Genomic DNA, 19,317 nt, shown 5'->3' with positions numbered 1-19,317 from the left:
ACAAATGCACTTTAAACCTTTAAAATTATATTTTTAGGAATACTATTCTTAAATGACAATGCACTATTAGATTAGGATGACAATGCTGACCTGCAAACACAATGTTAAAACTGCAATGATGTTAAAACTACAAGTTAGTGTTCAAGTTTGCTACCTCCAAATACATTCAATACAGTAATGACTGTAAGGCCTAGGGGCAACCCTGACACGACAATAACAGATAGGCTACCCCTTAAAGTTTGTTTATTTATTTTACTTGCGTGAAGAGCAATGCCAGCCACTAACTAAATTTTTCATGCAGACTCCGCAGTGTTCCATTTTCCGTGATCGGGTATCAATTTACATCACTAACAATAGTACATTATGCGAACCGAGGGAAGTGGTCAGGCGTGACTGTTCTACATTTCTGAGCGAATGTGAGATTGAAAAGTAAAAGCACCTATTTTTAAGAGACGCACGTCACTAAAACCACTGAATTGAATAATGAAACGCCTCTGGTGCCAAGAAACACAAAGGATTTCCAATGTTGTTCTATTTGTGGGAGGTTTTTAACATAATATATGCTAATACCGAATTCCTGATAGGCTAGTCAGTTGATCTGTCTGGCTCCCGTGGCTTGTATAACCATTGAAGAATGGGAGGCTGGCTCACGGAGAAGGCTAGAAAGGATATGCCCTATTCTATGTTGTGGGAGATCCACATGTATCTAAGTAATATGACTGAAAGAAAGTCACCTGTACACGTTTGTCAGTAGGGGACAGATGTGCAATGCGCCGATAATGGACATTAAGGACTCGTGCAGCGTAATTCTGACAGCTTACCATTCTTTCACGCCGTCAAGGATACCAGTGATGGAGCAAAGCCTTGAGCCACAGCTTTCTCAGACTACGGGGCATTCCCCTCTCAACAGGTACAATTTTCCGATTGCAAGGGCTCATAATACTCCTTTGAGAGAAATACTACTTTGGGAGATGATGTTCTCCAAATTAACTTCGACAACAACCTACTATTGAGAAATGATAATAATAAAGTGTAGATTACAGGTGGCTGCAGGTCAAAGTAGGTCCCCATGATACAGGCGCTGTATCATTTGCCTGTCGTTGTCGTTATCGAGTGCTTTCAAATTTATGCAGGGTTAAAAAACAACAACAAAACAAACAAACAAAAAAACTGTAAAGTAAATGTTGGTCATTTATTCAGTTTGAATGTTGGCTTGCAAAGTTACATGTTACGTTTGTTTTGGCTTTAGGGTTTATTTTGTGAGTGGTATTAGCGGTTTTTTTTTTTTGTTTTTTTTTTTTTGTTTAACTGTACAGGACAAAAGTACATTTGTTTTTGAAGTTTGTTACCAATAGAGTTTGTTCTTGCTTAAAGTTCGAGTTAACATTTATTTAAATGTTAGTAGTTCGTGTACTGAATAAAATATTTCTCAAACGTTTAGGATTCTGTCACAGGTACATGCTTGAGTCAAATAGTTTACATTGCTTTAAGTGTATGTGAATTTCACATTCCTGAGTTACTTGGTCGACTTACACTATTCACTTGTAATTACTGATCAACACCTACACAGTCCTAACCACGTATTTACACACCAACAGTAAGGAACTAACGCCACTTATTCAACTGCCTCTACTGCAGTTTCAAGTCTAGCTACTTTTGATGTATATTTATTGACTCTGCAACAGAGGTTACTGGAGATAGAGTCGTTGTGGGTTGAAGGATGCATAAATGCTAATTGTCTGACCTTACTTACTGTATTCCCTGGGTGTTTGGATAGTTGCACTGTCCATTACCATGCATTCATCACAAGTCAGGGCCAGTCAGAGTGAGCAGTGGGTGCCTCAAGGCAAGGTGTCTGAATCATTCTGGTGATGCAGTAAATTGGTTATTTGGAGACCAGTTGGGCACTTGGCATTTTAATGAAAAATATAGTCATTCTACATTCTAGTTCTTTTCTTTTAAAGAAATGAAAAGGAAGTCTATTTTGAATTAGTCAGAATAGTGTTTACATGCTTAAATACACTGTAGTCGATAGCACTGAAGGAGTCATTTAGGTTTACAGTGGGATATTAAATCGTATAGGGGCTATATCCCGTGAGACAATTAGCTGTCAATAGTAACCAGTCTCGGTACCAATCCAACACTCAACCTTAAAAGCTGAAACAAGGGTCAATTTATTTTAATGTAATCTCTCTATGAATCTCTTCCCTTTATTCCATGTCAGATTATCCGTATAAAGACCATATGCCTGTCAGGTGTAATTTTAAATGGTCCCTTCATAAGAAGGTTTCACTATCAACTATATGGAAACTAAGGGTGTTGCAGACAGTGTGCCTGCTATACAGATTTTGTACCTCCCTGTCTTGTAAAGGAGTTGGTAAAAGCCAGACTGAGGAGGAGGAGGCAGTAAAACATGAATCATACATGAAATTATTACTCCCTCCACATGCATTACATACCAACAGGAATTATCATTATGACTAAATAAATGTTTATGTTTTCCTAAATAAATGTTTATGATTCCAGACAAAAACAATAATAATGATCACTTGTGGTGCTGAAGACAGTTCTCTGTTTTCCTAATACATGTTAAGTAAGTTTTAAAATCTCTGTGCCCCATATGCAATTTAAGTAATCGTTGTAATATAATAATAATAATAATAATAATAATAATAATAAAATAATAATAATAATAATAATAATAATAATAATAATAATAATAATGATGTGATGATAATAATAATAATAATAATAATAATAATAATAATAATAAGTATAATAATATGGCAGACATAATGGCAGTCCAATGTCTGCTAGTTCTGGACCAACTCAAACATTTCTGTGACGTCACCATTTGGTCTTTTGATTCACTAATCCTACGAATCTTCTAACAGTGGCTGTGTAGCTTTGAAGAGAAGGGGTGTGGGGATGTTTATGCACATAAACATAGAGAGAGTGTTTAAATCATGTTAAAATAATAATAATATCTGTATATAGCACCTTTCATAGTGGATCACCATCACTTCACAGAGTTAAACTGCAAAACTGTGGATTATATGCAGAGTCAGGCAAGAGGAGGAGGCACGGAGCGTGTTACAATTGAATAAATAGTTAACAAGCGACTTTGGCCAAAAATTACAAACCTATATCAGAGAAAGAAACAATCTGCACAAAAAAATTAAAGCAGACTTAAACTGTGCCTTCTATGCACAGTGGCTCATTCTAAGTAGTGACCACAGAAACAGGAGCTCTAGCTTCTCACCAGAACCACATAGATTTATTTGTACTTAGCTCAGAAGATGAACAAACTCCAAACATGCTTCCTCCTCAGCAGTTAGTTTCTTGCTGTCGATCTCCCACAAATTGCTGCCTGCAGGGATTGTGAAGGCTAAAACATGAACGCAGGAGCTGCTAATGAAATATTTAATGAGAATGATTGGTGGGCTTCCTGCATAGCCCGCACTTTACTCATTACCATACCCACACTCCCTCTCATACACCCTTATTTCACTGAAGGTATTTAATTCTTTATTACATGTAATCTTATTTAGATTTTTAATACCTAGTGCTGTGTTTTCAGGCTATAATAAACATTTCAATAATCATCTAAAAAGAACAAAACAATTGTTGAAATGTATATAAAAAGTTTATTTTACAATTTCAAAGATTACTATGTTTGTTGTGTTTATGTGGACAGTATTGGTCAGGAATCGTTTCAAAAAAGGGAACTGTAGTTATTTGACAAGTTTTGTGTGAATGTCATTCATTCTGAAAACAAAGAATGTTAAACTGCATTTTTTTTGTCCTGGTTTCTAAAGCTCTCTGTTCCTAATTGCATGTTGTGACATTTTGTGTTTTCTGGACTTATTTGAAAAAACTAAAACAGACATTTATCATGTTTCAGATCAAAATACAGATTACTTGTAGGAAACAAATGCAGTGCTAAAGTGAAATGCCAGCCCTTTTTTAAGTGCTATGTTTCAAATGGGTAATACTTTTCTGTGGATTTGTAGCACAGACTTTGGATTAGTGAATGAACAGTACTACCCCACACCCCTTCTCTTCAAAGCCACACAACCACTTTTAGTTAGAAGAGTCATAGGATTAATTAGTGGAGGTGCTGGCTAACAGAAAGGCTGTCGTCATAGAGAGAATGCATAGGCTCAAACGGGGACTTATTGAGAGCCTCCAAAGCCACATCTAGACTCCACTCAAGGAGGACGTCCTTTCTAGAAGGACTTAACCTCAGAGAGCCCTTTTGGAAAACGGGTCGCTAGTATATGAGCACCTGGAGGACACTGAGTCAATGGGGACATGGCATGCAGATATGGCTGTTAGGTACACTTTCAGCGTAGAGGGGGATCTACCCTCCTCTAGTAAGTCTTGCAGAAACTGTAGAATGGTTGCTATGGGGCAGTAAATGGGGTCATGACCTCTGGCCATACATCAATTTGGGAAATGCCTCCACTTATAGGAGTATAACGACCTTGTGGTGGGAGATCTAGAATTCTGCAGTGTGCAGACAACTGCGTCTGAGAGTCCTAAGGCGGATAGATCGTCCTGTTAGGGGCCCGACCTAAAGTTGGAGTCTGCCCGGTTCTGGGTACCAGAGACTGCCTCTTGTGTGACTGAGGAGATCCATGAGCAGCAGGATCTCACAGGGCTGGCCTTGCAGCAGCTGTCAAAGGTTTGTAAACCTGATTCTCCTGGGCCATCTGGGGCCACCAGGAGAACTTTCTCCTCTTCTCTACGAACTTTCTCTAGGAAGGCTAGAAACAACAGTATTGGCGGGAATATGTACAAGAGCATGCTGGGCCACTCATGGGCTAGGGCGTCGATGCCTAGTGGACCGCCACAGCGGTGGAGGGAGAAGCATAGAGGGCAGTGAGTCTTCTCTGCCATGGCAAAGAGATTGACTCTGGCCCTCCCGAACCGTTCCCAAATGGGCTCTACCATCTGAGGGTGGAGTCACCATTCTAACGGGTGAGGACCTTCTCTCGAAAGGAGGTCCGCCACCCAATTCACAATTTCAGAAAGATGAACAGCCCAAAGGGATAGCAAGATCCTCTTTGCCCAGGTCAATAGCTGTGCAACTCCGGGGACCAAAGTCCTCCTTGGCGGTTGACATACGCCACTACAGACATGTTGTTCATTTGGAGAAGGACATGTCTCCTCTGGAGCACTGGGAGGAAATGCTGGAGAGCGAGGTGAACTCCTCAGAGTTCCAGCGCATTTATGTGCAGGGATGTCTAGCGACCCGACCAGGACCCGCAGACTCCTCTGCCTGCCCAGACCGCATCTCAATTCGAATTGGATGCGTCTGTCGTCACCACCTGATGGCTGTGGATCACTCCCATCCTTACACCTTTGCGCAAGTGAGAGGCTTGCCTCCACCAGCGCAGAGCTTTCCAGCATGAGACACAGCCAGTCGACAGTGTTTGTCATGTTTGGGTGTAGCCGGAAGGCATTGAGCCGCACTTGGATGGGGCAAATTTGGAGTAACCCTAGTTGGATGGCTGATGAACCTTCCGCCATCAGACCCAATAGTTTTCCCATGCGCAGGACGAACAGGGATGTGAAAATATGCGTCCTTTAACTCCACAGCGGTAAACCAGACGGACTGACTGAAGGATGTGGCGATGTGTGACCATATAGAACCTCCTCTCCCTCAAGAACCCATTGAGGGGCCTCAGGTCTAGGATGGGGCGAAGGCCCCCGTCCTTTTTTGGCACTAGAAATTATCTTGAGTAGAACCCCTCTTCTTGAGAGGTGCGTTCTACAATGCAGATGGCTTGCTTGAGAAGTAATGTTTTTACTTCTTGCCTGAGGGCCAAGACCTGGAGAGGTTTGCTCACGGATGTAACTGTGATCCCTCGAAAGGGAACTGTGACACATAACCGGTGTGTACGGTGGTGAGCACCCAACTCTCTCAGGTGCAATTGTGCCAGTATTGCAGCTGGTGTTGTGAGAAGGGGTGGATCTGATGCCGCAAGCCTTCAGGGCCCCTGCTGGGGATGCTGAGGCAAGGGAGGTGCCTGTCTTGGAGGCTGCCTAGGGCGGTTCTGTTGGAACTGTCTCTCAGAGCGGTGATGCCCCTGGTCCCCATGTCCTGCATTCCCCCATCCTTGCTGTAGAAGGCTGAAGGTGATGTCTCAGGTTGCCATGTGGCGCAGAGCATGGGAAGGAAGCATGGCAGCATCACACCCTTCCGCTGTCGGTGGAAGCCTTGCAGTATGTCCTCCACCGCTGTCCTGAAGATATGGCCAGGGGAGATGGACACGTCCAATAAGGCCAACTTGTTCTTGCCTGGGACAGCCAAAGCTGTCTTTGTGCCACTATGAGACCCGCCAGGCTTCTGTCCAGGACTTACCCTTGGAAGCCTGAGATCTGCAGCAGGAGCCATAGCACCAAGGCACCGAGGCACCAAGCACCAGGAGCGTAAGCACTGAGGTTACTGGGCCGGGTGTCTCTTATAGCACAGTGGAGCACAGCTTTCAGACAATATACAGAAAAAAAAAGAGAGAATATATATATATATATATATATATATATATATATATATATATATATATATATATATATATGTGTGTGTGTGTGTGTGTGTGTGTGTGTGTGTGTGTATATATGTATATATATATATATATATATATATATATATATATATATATATATATATATATATATATTAAGGATACGTGGCTGTGGGTGGTCAGTGTATGTGAGTCTACTGTATATTGGGCTGAATCTGACCCAGAGGAAGAAGCACAGTTTTTTTTTTTTTTTCAGTGACACTCACACACAGCACAAGCTGAAGGGTAGAGTTTTTTTTTTTTTTAGGCTGCACACACCGAGTGGGCGGGTCAGCTCAGCCCAGCGGCGTCGACTCAAACAGCAGGTAAGGCAGAGTCGGGTCCCGGGACTGAGGATGTTATTCGACAGCTCTGACATAAAATGCTCAATAAATACCTGAAATGGCAGGCATATCCAAAAATTCTTATTAATGGTTGTCTTCGAATTGAAAGAGAACTAAAATGATGAATGATAATATAAGTTGGTATGTAATGTGTGGGGAGGGAGTAATAATTTGATGACGATATGAGCAGTTTTACTGCCTCTTCTGGACAGTTTTGTCTCCAACCAGCTTTTACTCACTCCCCCTTAGTAACAGCAGTCACATGAGAAGCCTCTCCATTGAAAGTAAATGTACTTATTTACAGGTTAATAACAAGCTATTAGGACTATCCCTTGAGGGCCGCTACCATCAGGAGCTGTAATTGCAGGCTCATTAGTCAGTTAAAAGCTAAAAGCTGGCAATATGGTTGATATAATTAGGAAAGTTCCTTTTCTAAAGGTCACTTAACACTAGAACGGCCACGTTTATATGCATACCTAGAAAAAAAAACACTTAAATATTATAATGAGAGGACAAACAATTAAGTATAAGTTGTAGTTTTATTCAGGAATGTCATATAAAGCATCTACACATCTGAAACATTAATAAACGGACATTTGAACAGAAATGTGTTTATATACAGTGGCTTGCGAAAGTATTGACCCCCCTTGGCATTTTTCCTATTTTGTTGCCTTACAACCTGGAATTAAAATGGATTTTTTGGGGGTTTGTATCATTTGATTTGCACAACATGCCTACCACTTTGAAGATGCAAAATATTTTTTATTGTGAAACAAACAAGAAATAAGACAAAAAAAAAACAGAAAACTTGAGTGTGCATAAGTATTCACCCCCCCAAAGTCAATACTTTGTAGAGCCACCTTTTGCAGCAATTACAGCTACAAGTCTCTCGGGGTATGTATCTATAAGCTTGGCACATCTAGCCACTGGGATTTTTGCCCATTCCTCAAGGCAAAACTGCTCCAGCTCCTTCAAGTTTGATGGGTTCCTCTGGTGTACAGCAATCTTTAAGTCATACCACAGATTCTCAATTGGATTGAGGTCTGGGCTTTGACTAGGTCATTCCAAGACATTTAAATGTTTCCCCTTAAACCACTCGAGTGTTGCTTTAGCAATATGCTTAGGGTCATTGTCCTGCTGGAAGGTGAACCTCCTTCCCAGTCTCAAATCTCTGGAAGACTGAAACAGGTTTCCCTGTTTTTCCCTGTATTTAGCGCCATCCATCATTCCTTCATTTCTGACCAGTTTCCCAGTCCCTGCTGATGAAAAACATCCCCACAGTATGATGCTGCCACCACCATGCTTCACTGTAGGGATGGTGTTCTCGGGGTGATGAGAGGTGTTGGGTTTGCGTCAGACATAGCGTTTTCCTTGATGGCCAAAAAGCTCAATTTTAGTCTCATCTGACCAGAGTACCTTCTTCCATATGTTTGGGGAGTCTCCCACATGCCTTTTGGTGAACACCAAACGTGTTTGCTTATTTTTTTCTTTAAGCAATGGCTTTTTTCTGGCCAGTCTTCCGTAAAGCCCAGCTTTGTGGCGTGTACGGCTTAAAGTGGTCCTATGGACAGATACTCCAATCTCCGCTGTGGAGCTTTGCAGCTCCTTCAGGGTTATCTTTGGTCTCTTTGTTGCCTGTCTGATTAATGCCCTCCTTGTCTGGTTCGTGAGTTTTGGTGGGCGGCCCTCTCTTGCCATGTTTGTTGTGGTGCCATATTCTTTCCATTTTTTAATAATGGCTTTAACGGTGCTCCGTGGGATGTTCAAAGTTTCGGATATTTTTTTATAACCCAACCCTGATCTGTACTTCTCCACAACTTTGTCCCTGACCTGTTTGGAGAGCTCCTTGGTCTTCATGGTGCCGCTTCCTTGGTGGTGCCCTTTGCTTAGTGGTGTTGCAGACTCTGGGGCCTTTCAGAACAGGTGTATATATACCGAGATCATGTGACAGATCATGTGACACTTAGACTGCACACAGGTGGACTTTATTTAACTAATTATGTGACTTCTGAAGGTAATTGGTTGCACCAGATCTTATTTAGAGGCTTAATAGCAAAGGGGGTGAATACATATGCATGCACCACTTTTCCGTTATTTATTTTTTAGAATTTTTTTAAACAAGTTATTTTTTTCATTTCACTTCATCAATTTGGACTATTTTGTGTATGTCCATTACATGAAATCTAAACAAAAATCAATTTTAATTCCAGGTTGTAAGGCAACAAAATTGGAAAAATGCCAAGGGGGGTCAATACTTTCGCAAGCCACTGTACAGACTCATTACATAAAGCGCAACCTCAAAAATTTAAAAAAATCAAATAATCAAATATTTGAAAATAAATTGTGTCTATACAGGTATATCATGTACATACAAAACTACAACTGAAATGGTAATTATCAAAAATAAAATATTTTAGTAAATGGGTTTATATTGCATAGCAATACATAACAAAGCTCATGTACTCAACCGAAGCAATGTGTTTATGTACAGACATACTACAATCGAAATGACATGAATAAATAAACGTTTGAACAGAATGGGCTTCATTTACAATCGTTTACGGAGACTAAGTGCTGGCATAAATCACACACATACTGTGCTTTTCAAAATATGCAGTGCACTTACCACAGACTGTCAACAGTAACCCAGGCTTCTGCACCAAATACTCCACGGGCATGTACTAGTGAAATGAAAGCTTCTGATTCCTCCAAGGGCATCGACCAGGAATCATCTTGTAGTTGCCTTGGGCTTCTGCTTCAGTGCAGTGTTGTATGTGGTAAAGCGTATGCATGTCAATCAATAGGTGAAAAGCACTCAGTACACTCTCATCAGTTTTGCGTTTTGCATATAGTGTGGGCCCTGGAAATTCCCATAAAATATTATGTTCACCCCTTCTACCTGCAGCTTCAACACCAGGATTTATAGTGTTACAAACAGTGCCATAATTACCAGCCTCTTGAGTGCCAGGTGGTGCTGGAGCTACCGCTGGACGGGGTTGCCTCAGGTGAAATAACGGCTGGATCAGGTGCAGGGGCTGATGCAGGTGAAGTGGTCAACATCCTTGCAGGGGCTGCCACAGTACTGCTTCTTCTCCCACAGCATCTCCTGCACCACCTTTGCGCACTTGGGCCTAGCACTTCGCTGGCATCCTCACTGTCACTGATGCTGGAAGATTCATCTTCGCAAACTCAATCTTCTTCAGAGCCAGATTTGTCATGGTCTGTCTCTGCTGCATCAGAATTGTTGTTTGGTAAACTTTGCAGTAATTCCAAACACTGCTTTGCTGTCCTGCATTTTTCGCAATCCATTTTCAAAGTGGATTGGGTTAACAGTCAATTTCTTAGAAAATCTAGTGACTTATCAAGGCTGATTGATGGGCTGTCAGGAGGCTCATTGAAACAATCGGAAGACCTCTCACTTGAGGAATGCAGACTGATATAATGAAGCTTCAATACATGGCGGGAAGTCCCGAATGATAAATGCAAGTAATACTGCAACGTTTCATTGTTATAATATGTTTTATATGTATCGGTTAATTTGCCCGATCCTGGTCAGAATAGGTATGACAGTATTTTATCGCCTACTTTGCAGCTATGCGATTCTTTCTTTGTCAGGGTAATTAGTACATATATTTAGGAAAAGTCAGGAAAGCACAGCTCTGTATCTTAAAGACACGCACCACAATTTAAATTTAAATTAAAAAAAATTAAACATCTAAATGACTGCTTTGGTCGTTCTAGTGTTACTGTAACTTTACTTAAGCCCATCGCTTGTTTTGGAGCATAGGCCATCGACGACATCCTGCCAGTCTGACTGGGCTATCTTTTCCACTTCTCTACAGGTGTAATCCGTCTTCTTTATGTCTGCCTCAAGGTCGCGCCTCCAGGTGTTCTTCGGTCTCCCTCTCTTTCTATTCCCCTGTGGGTTGGAGGTGGGCTTCCATAGGGTGTGACCAACCCAGCCCCACTTTCTCTTAAGTCAATATTGCTGACTTTTTCTGGCCAGTGAATGTGAAGAATTCTGCGCAAACATCTGTTGATGAAGGTTTGGATCTTCTTCCTTATTATCCTTGCTGTTCTCCACATTTCATACAGGAGTACTGATTTGACATTTGAATTGAATATACAAATCTTAGTGTGTGTTCCAGATGTTTTTCAATATGATGAAAGCTTCTCTTGCTTTACTGATTCTTGCTGTCATGTCTTTATCAGTGCCCACCCCTGTCTGCTGATCACACTGCCCAAGTAGGTGAAGGAGTCTATTTCTTCAAGAGGTTCACCTCCAAGTGTTATTGAATTGTTACTACAGGAGCTGTTTTTAAGGACTTTTGTTTTGCCCTTATGGATTATTAGGCAAATTTGGGCTGATGTTTTTTTCCAGACATGTTATTATTTCCTGTATCTGGTTGTGGCTATGTGATATGAGAGCTAGGCCGTCAGCAAAATCCAGGTCTTGTAGCTGTGTCCACTGAATACAGTTTTTTCTGCCTTCAGTGGTTCTCTCCATGATCCAATCGATCACTAAAAGGAAGAGGTAAGGCTATAGTAAGCAGCCTTGCCTAACTCTAATTGGTGAGTTGTCTCCCATGCACCACTCTGCAGGACTTTCCATTATATGAATTCCGGATTTACCATAGTATTTTAATAGTTTCCAGAGGGTTTCCTGGTCCTTGCTATCGAAAGCTTTTTCATAGTCAACAAAGTGGACATACACGGATGAGTTCCACTCAATGGACTGTTCCACTATGATACGCAGAGTAGCGATGTGGTCTGTGCAGGATCTATCTTGGTAAAAACCTGCTTGCTGATCTTTGAGCTTTGTGTCAACTGCTTTTTTCAGTCTCTCTAAGATGACTCTGTTTAGCATCTTTCCTGGCACTGACAGAAACATAATTCCCTTGTAGTTCTTACAGTTCCGTAGGTCTCCTTTCTTAGGGAGTGTGACAGAAATACAGTGAGTTCTGGTTATAAATCTCCCTCTCGACCTGTGAGGGTGCTAAATAGCGAAAGGAAAATTATCTGGACGGGCTGGCCTGACAGTTCGTTTCCAAGGTCGGGAAGTCGGTCAGCCTGGATGGAAGCGAGACTCTGTTGCAGGAACGTATTGACCCGGAAGGTAAATGATGGTAGCAGCTGCAAGCTATAGACGCAGCTGAAATCGTTTATCAAGGGATCATGTGGGGTAGCGTAAAAGGGGCCAGAGAAACACCAATGTTTTTCTTCACTTGGGGTTTTGCATTTTAAAACTGGAAGGACCGAGAGAACTGCAATAATGACTGCCAGAGAAATAAAAGAGAATATTCGTGAGTGTTGTGTTTGTTTGTCTTGTCTGTTAGTAACTGTCTGTGTTTATTGAACAACCAGACAGCTAACACGTATCCGGAGCTGTCTCCTTCGGCCAGCACAAGCCAGATCATCACTGCATCAATACAGTCACGAAATAGCATTGTTTATCACCGACCACGAGCACGACCGCACACACCCAGGACTGGTGACCGTGTGCCGTATTATTGTGGGGCAGATACATCTGTGATTATTGTTTTGGACTGTAACCCTGTTGTTTTCTCCATGCAATACACATTGTTGTGTATTGCCAGGGTTTATTATTTGGTCACCAGACCTGGATTACAATTAAAAACCACTTTCCTACTGGATTACAATTGTTTGCGATTCCTTTTGCACCACATCACCTCTACACCTGTTCATAATCACCAGTCAAATTGCCACAGGGAGCTTTATAAGATGACCTTTCCATTCCACTGGTATTTCTTTTTCGTCCCAGATCTTCCCAAACAGGGAGTGCAGTATCTCTGTGGACGTATCTATATCTGCTTTAATTGACTGTGGGGATTCCATCGGGGCATACTGTTTTCCTGTTCTTCAAAAGAGAAATGGCTGTCTTAATCGCTGCCTTATTTGGTCTTCCACAGTCAACCCGGAGACCTGCCTCTGCGGTATGATATCTGTTGGCTTCAATGGTGCTAGTCTGTCAAGTAACTCTTCAAAATACTCTGCCCATCTTTTCAGTTGGTGATCTACTCCAGTTAGCAGGCTTCAGCTATTGTCTTTGATTGGCTTATCTGTCTGGTTGTATTTTCCTGCCAGCTTCCTTGTTATGTTGTACATTTGTTTCATGTTTCTTTTAGCTACTCCTCAGCTTATATGGCAAGGTTATCAGTATACTTCCTCTTATCGGTCTCACGCTTCTCCTCACTACCTTGTGTACTTCAGAGTACTGTTCTTGGGCTGTTGCTTTTGCTGCTCTGGTCTGGCTGTTTAGCACTACCTTCCTCTCCTTCCTTTCCTGTAACCTTTGGAGTGTTTCAGCAGAAACATATTCCTTCTGTTGCGACTTCCTCTTCCCTAGTATTTCTTCACAAGTGCTTGTCCCTATCTATTTGGCTTTCTGCCATTGAGCATGGAGGTCAGTGTGGTCCTCATTATACAGCTCCTGTAGCACTTGGTACTTGTTGGAAAGGGTGATGCGATACTTCTCTGCTGTCTCTCTATCCTTAATAAATTCCACATTGTACTTTATTCTTGTGCTTCCCACACTACAACTCTTCTTCAGCTTAAGCTTCAGCTTGGCTAGCACCAGGTGGCGGTCGGAAGCTGCATCTGCCCATCTCTTTACGTGCACTTCTTGAAGTGACCGTTTGAACTTGTAACGATGTGTCTGTCTATAAAATATTCTAGCTACGTGTAACGACATAAATAATTAAAAATAAAAACGTCATTGCAAAATAAGGTGATTGACACAATGACGTATATTGGGATTACCCCGATTTGCATGAATAAAGCTAGCACTGTTGCATGACAGGGGTAGATGTTGCTTGGAAGGTGTATTGCTGGGAGGTGTGTTTGAGCTGAGCAAGAGAGAGATGGAGAAAGAAAGAAAGGATATTGTTTGATATTCTTATAGTGCTGGACACGGAAGCAGCTATCTCTTTTGTTTTAGTCCATATTATCTCTGTGTGCATGGGCCCATTTTTTGGCTTCATCCGGCTCCTATCGGTCTCACTCGGCCACTGAAAGGTTTTCTCTGCTTTTTCCGGAGAAAAAACGACTAGAGACCTGTGTTCTTTTTGATGATGTCGAACAGGGTCCTACATCGGACTGGAAAGGGAAAATTGTAATGTCGGACCTGATATGCTTTTTTACATTTTTTAAAAAAGCATATCAATGAAACATGTTTCCTATACAGTCAGCACTCGGATATCCGTTACCCAGATACATGTCAGTCACGTTTTACCGCCCTTGTGTTAAGAATAAAATCAATCCCCATTATAGATATGTAACAAATTAAAGCAGTCACCCGTCACGTGATTTCTGACTCCGTCACCAGTTTTGTGATACAAAGCCCATCTCTTCAATGTTACAATTTATTTTAATATCTGTCTCAGCCTGCTTTTTTTTCCCATACCAAATCAGCCTGAAGCAGTTGTTATTAATTAATAGATAGATAAATCATCTACCCGCTACCAAACCACACCCAGTCTTGACTGCTCATGAATATGCATGACAGTGGCAATTTCCTTATATTTTATCTTTACCTTTAAATGTTGTTGTTTATGTTTGTTGTATTTTGCTGTATATTTTACTGCTTACAGGGTTATTTTTGTTTGTTTTTTTGTGGGTTTTTTTCAGTAAATAGTGAGACCTTGTGCAGTTACAAAGCGCTTCCTCCATTATCACCTGATGAAAAAGCAGCCAAAACAAAGAGAAGAGACAAGCTAGGGTAATGTAACAGTTAATCATTAAACTGTTTAAGATACTGTGAAGGATCTTTTTTTTTTTTAAATCTAATCTTTTATAGGGTCAGATATGTGAGTGCTGACTGTAGTTAAAAATTACATTTTCTAGGAATGGTACAAGAATGGGCATCCGCAGGGGAGGGCAAGAGGGAATGCGGCTGCCCAGGGATTCTGTGTAGGAACTTTTTTCTTTTTCTTTTTTCTTTTGGGGAAAATAACTTGTGCGTTCAGTAGTGCAGACTACAGTAACAATAAGCCAGTGCGACGTTAAAGAACTCACACATTTACCTTATTAGATAAAATAATTTTACTCTGCATTTGTTGACGTTCGTTAGTCTTAATTTGGTAATATATGGTCAATATGGAGGCATATTTACAGTATTGGTTTTCATCAAATGTTGTTGTTTTGTGTGCTTTACCTGTCTACAGCATTGGAAAAAATGTAAACTTTCATTTGCTGTGCTTCTGGTCACAGGTTAAATGCTACTCTATACAACTGAGTGTGTCAGGTATCACAGTATAAATTGAACTGTTATTTGTGCAGTTAGGGTTGAGTAGGCTTTATTGTTAATAGTTTTTACCTATTAAATGGACTGGCACAACATTTTGCATGGATGGTCTTGTAGGATAAATTTCTCTTGATGTGGCCAAATTTGTCAGATGGCAGTTTTTGAAATCTTTTTTTTTTTTTTTTTTTTTAAAGAGTTTTAACCTGAATTTGTTAGGGTAGGAAGGGGTACTACAAAAATATTAATATTTGGTGTTTAAAAAACATAGCATTTATAGCGAATTTTTGAACATGTAAAATGGTGAAACGTCAGGCTACTCTCACATCTGTAATTGATTTTTGTTGCATAGTTCACAGCCTAGCCTCTGTAAATTGCCTTGGATAAATGTGTCTGCTATATAAATAAATAATATGATTATATACTGCTAATATAGTTATTCACTATAAATAACATGTTTAATCAGGAAAATTGTTTTCATGTCATCTGCAATAAAATCCTTGTTATACTTTTGACTGTAATATATCAATTTTGTATTATAGTTTACACTTCCTGCTCTATTTGGTTGTGGTTGTTATTCTTTGCAACGTATATTTGTAATTGTTTCAAGTATGTTGATAAAGCACACGACTTTATGATAAAGCACACTGTGCTCTTGAATTAAATAAACATAGACAAGTGTAAACGCAACCTCAACATGATAAGGATCTCTGCTACCATCCAGACCTGTGCCGGTTTAAGTCTGAGTTGTAAATGTAAGAGAGGCTTAGAAGTTTAATTATTAATATGCGATACAAAACCAGGTTAGCCCGACTAGTTTTTAAACACCTTATCCCCCCCCCCTTGAAATTAATTCTGCAGACATCCTTGGGTACAACTAATAATTTGTATTAGTGTTTGAAGGATTTTTACGAGGGTCTCAAAATCACTGTGTATTGTTTTAATTTCTCAGAACTACATTTCCCATCATTCTCCTGCTGACATATGTAACTTGAGATGGATTTGATGGGAAATGTAGTTCTGAGAGGTCCATGCGGGTACATGTGAAGCCATCTTGAGGCAGAGAATGCAATTTAAAAGTTTAAAAAAGTTGTCAAAATGTAAAAAAAAATAAAATAATTTAAAACAATACACACACATCACGTAAACAGTTGTAGCAGCACATGGGAACATGTAGCACAATAAAATAAAAGGTCCTTATGTACCTTTTAATTGTGACTTTACTTTGAAATACCGTACAAAACCTTGGTCTTACACTAATACTTCTTATTTGCTTTGTTGACCACGAACAGTATATCTGTGAAGCAAATAAACACAGAAACAGATTATTTTTTATTATTATTCTAATGCTACAGATGCAATATACCAAATTAAAGGCCTGCATGCACATGCTATATATCTATAAAGAAACAATAATTCCTTCTTGATCGTCTTGCTAAATCATTATAAAGCATACTGAACTTCCAAACGCAGAATATTATATTTATTATTACCGAAAATTTGGTTGACAGATTGGTAGGTTAGGGGAAGTACGACAGCAGCGAGGTATCCTAAGGACCAAGAATCTAAACCGTCCCAAACATGCATTGCAAGTAAATGTGTTCAGCTGTACCAGTACATTATTATTATTATTATTATTATTATTATTATTATTATTATTATTATTATTATTATTGCTCAGGTATTTCTGGCAATTTCCAGACAGGCTACAGTTAGCTTTCCCAGCATTTCTTGAATCCATTCTCTAGCTACCCAAGTGGTATATTCACAGTTTACCACTGAGACCCTGGGAACCAACGAAATACAAGAAGCTTGATAGCATGCATACTCAAAATTGCTAATTGTATTCATTACACATTACATTTAACCCTTTGCGATCCTATTTCGGACCATGTCCAACATTACAATTTTTCCTTTCCGTTCAATGTCGGACCCTGTCTGACATCATCAAAAAGACGTCAAGCACAGGTCTCTAGTCGTTTTTTCTCTGGAAAAAGCAGAGAAAACCTTTCAGTGGCCGAGTGAGACCGATAGGAGCAGAGAGAAGCCAAAAAAAAGGGGTGGATCTGAGCAATACACAGTCTCTTCACCACAGACCTAACATGGACATAAACAAGCAAGACAGCTGCTTCCGCATCCAGCGTTCAAAGAATATCACAGACATTTGCCAAGCTTTTTGAGATGTTATAGTAATAAAATAATGACTTGGATCGCATTGTTGAGGAGTTTGGTGATAAAACGAGTGATCATTAGTTGATTTATCAGTATGCACTACTATGAAGAGGTATGTGATAAATACAGTGAACAAGGGGTGGGGCCGGGGCTGGAGATGCAGTACTGAGTGTCCTGTTGATATGCAGTGCCTTGTAAACCTGTTTTACTGTGAATAAAATTACTTTTAAACTGCACCTGTAAAATAAACATGGACCTGACGCGCCTGACAAGCACTGAATAAATGGACTGCAAATGGTTAAATATCACGCCTAATTCATATTTTTTTCAAACTTTTCTGAAGCGCCGACTACAGGTTATAATTGCAAATAAAATATAATTTTAACTATTGATAATTCACTGTACTAATAATTGTACTTCAAAAATGGATAAAACAGCAAACACCTACTTTATGTCCCTCTGTTTGTCCTTAGCCTAGGGATACCCTTTCAAGAAAAAAACTAATAATGTGTTAGTTATAGTAATCACTAGTAATAGTCAAAATGTTGAATGGTCACTTCAGTGATTGTTCAGTTCAGTCTTTAAATGTAGACCTACAGCTTTGGCAGTGGTGCCTCTACAGCAGGGCACAGTAAAGAATATTGAGTAAGTGTTCACATTTACCCAAACTAACCCTGGTATAGTATGCATAGAAGTAACAAACAAAGAACATAATCTTTCATAGATAATAAAATACAGTAACAGGTAATTCTCAAAAGCATCTATAGTGATATCTACTTTATCATGTATTCACTATTATATGGATGTCTTCCAAGTTCTAAAAGGTTCTTTCATTCAGAGCTAACAAACAATATCAAAACGATATGCAGCATTTTTCAAGACAGCACCTTAAAAAGGGTATATTTTATGAATAGGCTTACAGTATTCTATAACCAAAAAGGGCTACTTGTAACCTAAGGAAGGTGACATCACGTTGCGTGAAACAAAGAAATGTCTGTCATGTTATAAACCCAGAAGATTTATGAGTACACAGTCAGGATTGCATTAAATAATTAATACTATCAAGTTATCCAGGTTGAGGAAGCTATTTATAGCAGTTTAGTTTTATCGCAACAATGTTCCTATTTCAGTTGTTGCAGCTCCTCTTTATTTTGTGGCAATGGTAAGATAGTAGAGAGTGAAAACAACAATATATTCCTCTCTTGTAGATATTTTGATTGAAGACATGTTATAAATAGCGCAGCGATTAAAAAGTGTTCTGCCATAAAAGAGGTAAACACATCTCATATGTGGCAATAGAGAAACATTTACATTGGAGTGTTGTATGTGACAGTAAAGAACAATCTATCGCCAATTGGAGCCATACAATATGCAAGGCTAATGGGGTTCTGTGACAGAGACAGAATGATTCTTGGTGATAAGTCTCCCTCCCAACCTGTGAGGGCGCTGTGTAAAGAGTGACCTGGACTGGATGGCCAGACAATTCATTCCCAGGGTTAGGTGGAAGTCGGCCATCTAGAAATGGGGTGGAGCTACGGTACACCAAATAATCCACCGGAAGGGAAATGATGTGGCACAGCGGATTGGAGGAGCAGTTGCAGTCATTAACCAAGGGGTCATGATTGACGCTATATAAGGGGACATAGCGAGGAGGTCTGGTCCTTTGTTATGGTTAACGCTAAACCGAAAGGAGACCTGCATTGTAATCGTGAGTGTTTTGTTTGTTTTGTCGTGTCTAAAAACGGTTTGTTTGTTGTTGTTAGACGGTTAGCCCGATCCGGAGCTGTGGCTAAGGGCCAGCACCAATCACAGACAACAATGCACTTGTGTCGTGATTAAACTGTATTTGCACCACGAGCACTATAGCACTCAGTGTGGCTTGTGATCATGTTTGTTCTAACTGTGGGTGTTTAAATACTGGGACTATTATTTCTGGGCCAACCCGTGAATTAAACAGAGCAATACGCAAACC

General features: G+C 40.2%; 1 protein-coding gene across 2 annotated transcripts in view; it reads left to right on the top strand.

The window, feature by feature from the left end:
- Nucleotides 1-660: 660 nt before the first annotated feature.
- Nucleotides 661-19,317, top strand: part of arhgap28 (Rho GTPase activating protein 28) — a 69,138-nt gene continuing 50,481 nt past the window's right edge. For both annotated transcript variants that reach the window (XM_041246215.1, XM_041246213.1), the window contains exon 1: nt 661-910. In XM_041246215.1, coding sequence (XP_041102149.1) covers nt 762-910 — 149 coding nt within the window. In that variant the 5' untranslated portion in view covers nt 661-761. The remainder of the gene's footprint in view (nt 911-19,317) is intronic.

The sequence above is a fragment of the Polyodon spathula genome, chromosome 3 (assembly GCF_017654505.1).
Source record: "Polyodon spathula isolate WHYD16114869_AA chromosome 3, ASM1765450v1, whole genome shotgun sequence".
Classification (NCBI taxonomy): Eukaryota; Metazoa; Chordata; class Actinopteri; order Acipenseriformes; family Polyodontidae; genus Polyodon; species Polyodon spathula.
The sequence above is the reverse complement of the archived record's forward strand: the minus strand, read 5'-3'. Positions and strand labels throughout refer to the sequence as shown.